Source organism: Enhydra lutris, unplaced genomic scaffold (assembly GCF_002288905.1).
Source record: "Enhydra lutris kenyoni isolate GAN:26980312 unplaced genomic scaffold, ASM228890v2 scaffoldscaffold34, whole genome shotgun sequence".
Classification (NCBI taxonomy): Eukaryota; Metazoa; Chordata; class Mammalia; order Carnivora; family Mustelidae; genus Enhydra; species Enhydra lutris.
The window spans coordinates 5,388,744-5,396,101 of record NW_019154118.1 but is presented as its reverse complement, the minus strand read 5'-3'; the positions used below and the strand labels follow the sequence as shown (position 1 = coordinate 5,396,101).

General features: G+C 44.1%; 1 protein-coding gene across 5 annotated transcripts in view; it reads right to left on the bottom strand.

Annotated features, from left to right (window-relative positions):
- LOC111153754 (PR/SET domain 10) overlaps window positions 1–7,358 on the bottom strand; it is a 62,506-nt gene that overhangs the window by 4,814 nt on the left and 50,334 nt on the right. For 2 of the 5 annotated variants that reach the window (XM_022512970.1, XM_022512967.1), the window contains 2 exons: window positions 6,097–6,237; window positions 3,219–3,390 (listed from right to left, as the gene is read on the bottom strand). In XM_022512970.1, the coding sequence (XP_022368678.1) occupies window positions 3,219–3,390; window positions 6,097–6,237 (313 nt within the window). Of the gene's footprint in view, window positions 1–3,218; window positions 3,391–6,092; window positions 6,238–7,358 lie in introns of all 5 variants that reach the window. The other 3 variants (XM_022512969.1, XM_022512968.1, XM_022512971.1) reach the window with 2 other exon arrangements.

Genomic DNA, 7,358 nt, shown 5'->3' with positions numbered 1-7,358 from the left:
ATAGAAGCAGGCTCCCTGCCGAGCAGAGAGCCCGATGTGGGACTCGATCCCAGGACCCCGAGATCATGACCTGAGCCGAAGGCAGCGGCTTAACCCACTGAGCCACCCAGGCGCCCCCCCCCTTTTTTTAATTTATTTGACAGACAGAGATCACAAGTAGGCAGAGAGAGAGGAGGAAGCAGGCTCCCTGCCGAGAGGAGAGCCTGACGCAGGGTTCAATCCCAGGACCCTGGGATCATGACCCAAGCCGAAGGCAGAGGCTTTAACCCACTGAGCCACCCAGGCGCCCCAAGATTTTTTCCTTATAGGAGTTTTCTGGGGGCACCTGGCTGGCCCAGTTGGTGGAGTGCGCAACTCTTGATCTTGGGGTTGTAAGTTTTGAGCCCCATGTTGGGTGTAGAGATCACTTAAAAATAAAATCTTAAAAAAAAAAAAAAGAAGTTTTCTAAATTATAAGTGAAGAATGATAGAATCAGACTACGACAGCTCTGCAATCCGTAACGAAGCAGAGGAGCAGAGGGAGAAGGCAGACACCAAACGTCATGTGCCTCCTGCAGAAGTCCACACCACCAGCCAGAAGTGTCTTGGAGGAAAAAAAAAAAAAATGAACCTAAATTTGGTCAAGTCTCCAGTCTACAGGAAAGAAAAGGGACAGAAGAAAGCATCTTAAATGATAATATAGGGATGACAACAGCAAAAACCACAACTTGAGAAATGACAACATGAGAACAAATGACCCGGTTCTTTCTACACATAAACTGCAATTTAAAAGAGAGAGTAGGGCGCCTGGGTGGCTCAGTGGGTTGGGCCGCTGCCTTCGGCTCGGGTCATGATCTCAGGGTCCTGGGATCGAGCCCCGCATCGGGCTCTCTGCTCAGCGGGGAGCCTGCTTCCTCCTCTCTCTCTGCCTGCCTCTCTGCCTGCTTGTGATCTCTCTCTGTCAAATAAATAAATAAAATCTTAAAAAAAAAAATAAAAAAAAATAAAAGAGAGAGTATACAATAAATAAATAAATGTGTCAATAGGATCTAATTAATTTTCATTAATCACTAATAAATATCACTATATTCCTAAAAAAAAATAATAACAGAGAGAATACATACAAAAAAAACAAAAACAAACCCTCAAGGGCTGTCTGGTCAGTGGAGCACGTGACTCTTGATCTCGGGGTCATGGGTTTGAGCTCCATATTGGGTGTAAAGATTACTTAAAAAAATGAGATCTTTTTTAAAAAAATCCCTCAAAAGACGTAACCAATTGCAATGCATGAGCCTTATTTAGAACTCAATTTGAAAAAACCAACCATTAAAAAAAAATTTAAGAGGGGAGCCTGGGTGGATCAGTCAGTTAAGAGACTACCTTTGGCTCAGGTCATGATCCCAGGTCCTGGGATTGAGCCCTGCATTGGGCTTGCTGCTCATCAGGGAGCCTGCTCCTCCCTCTTCCTCTACCCCTCCCCTGCTTGTGCTCTCTGTCTCTGTCAAATAAATAAATAAAATCTTTAAAAAAAAAATCTATGAGACAATCACAGAAATACGAACAGTGGATATTTGATGGTTATTAAAGAATTACTGTCATGTATTTTTAGGTTTGATAACTGTACTGGAGTTGCACTTTAAAAAATATTTACATGGGCACCTAGGTGTCTCAGTCAGTTGAACATGAGACTCTTGGTTTTGGCTCCGGTCATGATCTCAGGGTTGTCAGATCGAGCCCTGCACCGGGCTCAGTGCTCGGTAAGGAATCTGGTTGAGAGTCTCTCTCTCTCTCCCTCTCCCCCAACCACCCTCAAGAGTGCTCTACATAAATAAATAAATAAAATCTTTTTAAAAATATTTATGGATTAAATAATACAGATTATTATACAGTTGGGGGATTAGAAGAGAATGATGGGAGTACAGATGAGACAAGATTGGCCCTGAGTTGGTATAAAGTTGGATAATGGGCACAATGGCATTCATTATACTATTCTATTTTTGTGTATTTTTAATGTTTCCCCTAATAAACAACTTCAATTCCAGAATCTTTTCTCCAGGTTTTCTATTATTCCCATGGCAATCATTTCACTTTTCTTTCACAGGAATTAAACTTAGTATAAATGTCTACTTACCAGGGTTCTCCTGGTAGTTACCATGAGTTGGAGTCTTTCCCCAACTAGAAACAAGACTCAGCCCTCATTGTGACGACCAAAATTTAAGAGACCAGATTGTAAAAATAACAAGAAGATAGAGTTTGAGCCTGATTCCATACCAAATCCACAAGCACAGCCAAAGGTCAAGGACAATGGAGACAGACTCAAAGAAAGAAATCAATAGTAGGAGGAAGGCCAGCACTGGCCTTCCCAACTTCTCAGCCCCTACTGCTCCTAGTTGCTACTATCGACATCTAGCTATTCCTCTGTTCTAGATCTTCATCATAAAGATCTCATGCCTTCCAGCTCATATCCAAGGCTGCCATTCTCACCAAAACTGTTAACTACTAGGACTTTCAGCCACCATCCTTTTGCTGCTTCTGTAGCACTAATCTCAGGGTTTTGAAAGCCATCCACTCATCTCTCTCTCTCTACTGGATAATGATCTCTTTGAGTCAAAGACTATCTTATAAGGAGAGGCCACACTGTGTGTTGGTTTGGAGTTCTAAGCCTCTAGTTACTAGCTGGGTTCCTTGGCCAGTCACTCTGTGTCTGAGTTTCTCTATCGGTAAAGTGCAAATAACAACTGTATTTACAGGTTGTTGTGAATACGGAATGTAGTATATATGTGGCTTAGAACCATTCCTGGCACCTAGTGAGAACTTAATGAAAGATGGCTACCATTACTACTGTGTGGTGTTACTGACGGGAATGTCAATATTAATTTTTTGTATACCCAGGATCTAGCACATCCGCTTATACAAAGATTCTATTCAACGAATGTTGATGGAAGAGATGACTCACCACCATCAATATACCCTAGATTCATCTATTCTGCTATCAAGTCCCTCTGCCTACACTTTCTCCGGCAGTACTCCTGATGGCTCTGAAATGGATCACTCTCTGAGATCAGAACGCCGCCTTGAATTTGGTCACGAAACTCGTTCAAGGATATGCACCACAGAATGTAGAAAACGGCCAAGGATACTTTAACCCAGAAAACTTATTCTAAAGCTGATAAAATTATGACCCTTGACTGTAGATTTCCCACCCATGAGCTAGACCCCCATCCCCGGTTCTGACTTACAGTAGCCACGGAAGGAATTCCAAGTGTTGGGCAGGTAGGTGTGTTGTACAGAGGAACCCTGCTGCTGCTGCTGGAGAGCCTGGCCTGGTGTGGAGGCGCCGCCTTGGATATGGGAGGGGCTGAGCCCTTGCTGGGACTGCTGGGAGGCAGGGCTCAAGGACTGTCCAGCTGCCTAGAGAGAAAGACAAGGCTCAGGTAGAAAGCCAATCACTTCTAATATAGTTAAGACTCACAAATAATTGAAGGGAGTAAATCTGGCTAGCATGAATGATAACACTGAAAGTGTGTTATCTAAATAATAGTATTTTAAATAAGAAGAGGATTAATGAAAAGGAATCATAACTATCAAAACCCAATTCATTTTCCAAGGATTATCTACAAGAATATCCACAAAATTAATTTTACTAAGCTCATTAGAAAGATAAATGAATGAAAGTCTAAGTATCTTAATTACATTAAGATTTTTAAAAATTGAGAAGTTAAAGAGCTTGCCTGTGTCACAGAGCGAATCTATAACACAAACTGAAGCAGAACCCAGAAATCATCATTTCCACTGAGTATACCGGGAAATCCCACCCACTTAGTGGAGATAAACACAGGTGTGGAGGCAGACATCCAGAGAGAGGTTTATTCCTGTCCATAGGATAGAACCCAAGCTCCCTAGTTTGCCCTTCAAGCCCTCCAGATTCCAGCTCCAAACTACCTTCCCAACTACTCTCCCAAACATCATTTCCTGTTAGTAAACTAAACAGTTTTCCATAAATGTACCAGTTTCCCACCTCTGAGCCTTTACTCACAATGAGAGCGTATTCAGATCCTAATGCCTTGCCCAACTACCATGTCAAAATCATACCCCTCCTTCAAGACCTAACTCAGATACCACTTTCACAGAAACCTCCTTGATTCCCTGCTAAACGTAATCTTTCCCTCTTCTGAAAGCCCAGAACTTATCTATATAGCCACATAATCCTCAGACCCAGGCAAGACCCAACCTTAGACCATGGCCCTGGAATATGTGTCCCTTTCTAGGTGACACTTGGGAACCAGAGTCCCCCATTCCCTGTGGAAATGGCCCTGCACCCACTTCCAGGGCCTGCACAAGTCTCTTGCCTGGGCCTGTCATCTTGTAGGGGTCCTATCTCTTGGATGTGGGCTCCTCTAAGGGTATTTGGCCACAGGGGACTAAAGGGGTAGCTGTGGGATCACCTTTGCAGGGATGTGGAAGTAGCTGGGACACGTGGGTTGGGGTGTCCACATGGGTACACAGAAGGCCCTGTGAGGTGCAGGATGGAGGCTGGGTGAGAAGAAATGGAGAGCAGTCTTGGGGAAGGTTGTCCCTGAGCCACCACCTTCTGAGAAGGAGTCCCTCCAGCCTAGGGTTCCTTTGAGAAACTTAAAAGTGTGATACCTGTGGTGGTGGAAAAGACGGGCCCCTTGATGACAGAGGTGACTGTCTGGGACGAGAAAAAGTGACAGAAACCTCACAGCCGCTGAACCTCACACTAGAAGGAGGAGAGCGGCCACAGATGGCAAGCAGCAGAGCCTCCCATCCCCAATGTCCCCCAGTAAACAGGAATGCAGAGAAAGTGCATGTTTATCCTGTGGATGTCCACAGCAGCTTGAAGGGCACAGAGCCAGCAAGGGAGGGAGAAATCCTTCTCTCTCTTCTTCCCGTCCCCAGCCTGGCAGCTGCCAGCACCACCCATACTTTTGGCAGGAAGGCAAGTAATTTCCAATCGGCACTAACCATGTTACTTAGTATCAGTTGTGACTTAGCATATATTTTTCAATTTTGTTATTATGCAAATATATGTGTCAAGTAGGAAGGCAGAACATACATTTTTTTTTAAAGTTTTTATTTAAATTCTAGTTAGTTGGGGCGCCTGGGTGGCTCAGTCAGTTAAGTGTCTGACTCTTGATTTCGGTTCAGGTTGTGATCTCAGGGTGGTGAGATCGAGCCCCCTGTTGGGCTCCCTCCTCAGTGGGGAGTCTGCTTCTCCCTCTCCTTCTGCCCCTTACCCTGCTCATGCTTGCTCTCGCTCTCTCTCAAATAAATAAATAAAATCTTTAAAAAAGAGAGTTTGTTTCTTCGTTTGCCCCCTCTCTCTTTTTTTTCCCTTTGCTCATGTGTTTTGATTCTTAAATTACAGATATGAGTGAAATCATATGGTATCTGTCTTTCTCTGACAGACTTATTTCACTTAGCATAATAGTCTCTAGCTCCATCCATGTAGTTGCAAAGAACATATTTAACAGTTTGTTAGCTTAATTTGAAACTTTAAACTGCCTCGACACACGGCATACAGGCTTTCGTTTGTACTCTTGTTCTGGAACCTGTGAATACCAGAAGTGGGCTTACATGTGTCCTTTCTGGTTCAAATACCTTCGCTTCATATCCTGTTTGCTTCTGTATATATGTCATAACCCTACTAGACTCCAAGCTCGGAGGGCAAGACCTAGAAACGTTTCATGCAAAGGGTAAGATTGTAAGAAATATTTTTTGAATGGATGTAGCTATGCTGTCTCTATCATACAAACACAATAATACACCACAAAGTCACAGTTCCAAAATTCAAGGAACAACTGAGCAACCGCATGCTATCAGAGAGCCATTTAGAACAGGAAGCAAAGGCCAAGGCTGTCCCTAGAATATGAGATCACAGGGCTCCTTCTGCTCAGGGGAAGCTCATCACTTAATGCAAGTGTGCCCATAATGCCAATATAAAACCCAGAGGCAAAGGCAGGACCTATAATGAACGCCCAAAAATCATTTTAATAGCCCAGGTACCTAGGTCTGAAGATGATGTCTCTTCACTCACATGAACGTTCCTGGGTCCCCAGGACCAAACTGCCCTCGACGAACAGTCGGAGAACATACCTGGGATGACGAGGGGGTGGAGGGAGTGGGCTCTGTGACTTGGATGTGTTGCACCTGGATGGCATGCTGGGTGTAGGTCTGAGGGTCGTGGAGCTGGCCAACGTCCACAGTGGACTGCTGAGACTGGTGTGGGGAAGTGGCCTGGGGGATGGGAAGACCAAACACATACTGATTAAGGGGAAGGGAAATCCTTCCAGAGAAAACCTTCAGCTGCACCAATACCCCAGCAGGAGAGCAGATGGAACTTCACATCTGGGGTTTCGCTCCCAGAGAGCCCACACCTAAGCCATGTTGGGAAGCATTAGCAAAGACGATTGTTTTTAAAAGTTACACTTAAAAAAACATAAGCCACTAATGCTATTTAATTCTGAAAGAAAAGGGCAGAAAGGGAAATATAGCTCCTCATCATGAGTGAGAAGCTCTCAGGAATCAAAAGTCCTTTTCCCTTAAGTTTCATTTAGTTTAATGCCTTACCCTTGACAAGAGAATTTGCTTTCAGCTACTGACCCACTAGAAGAGTGGTCCCCAACCCTTTTTAGGTACCCCAGACATCTCTGAAAATCTGGCTTTCCACAGCAGTGGAATTATTTTCCAGAATAATGTACATATACATCACACTTCATAGGCAATCCCAGGGATTCATAGGTTCCTCCAAAGCCTGAAGTTAAGAAATATCCCACAAGAAAAACAAGAGAAAGAACAGTCAATGATAGTAGCAACTCCTCCTTTCCTGCTCTGGTATTCGTCCAGAATTTTCAGACCAAATTAGTTCAAAGCCACAGGTTTGATCATTTGTGCCTTGAATACACTTCCTCAGCATAATTAAATGAAACAATAGTTCTGGGAGGATTTCTTCTTTTAGCTCCCTCATCAGTGAGAATGAGCTACCAATTATCTGGTAGAAGGAACAGAATTACACCTCTGTACTAATAACGTGCTGATACTCAAAACTCAAGATCGTTCTTTACAACCTCCCTTTCGATGCCCAAGTCAGCATGTACCAAACTAGTTCTCCACCAAGTAGTCAACTTTGGAGCTCAAGGACTCAGAAGAGGCTCTGAAAGATCACAGGGGACTGTCCCAGGTAGCACAGGAGGACAGTATACATGGCAGCCCGAAACGGCTAGACTGCTCTTGAGGGAAATCTCTTACACCGCTAATTCCACAGCCCTGTACAGCCCGGAGGGCAGGAGAGCTTTACAACAAAAGCCTTAGACTCAGAACTTACACGCAAAGCACGTGACGTGGAATCCAGCTCTAGG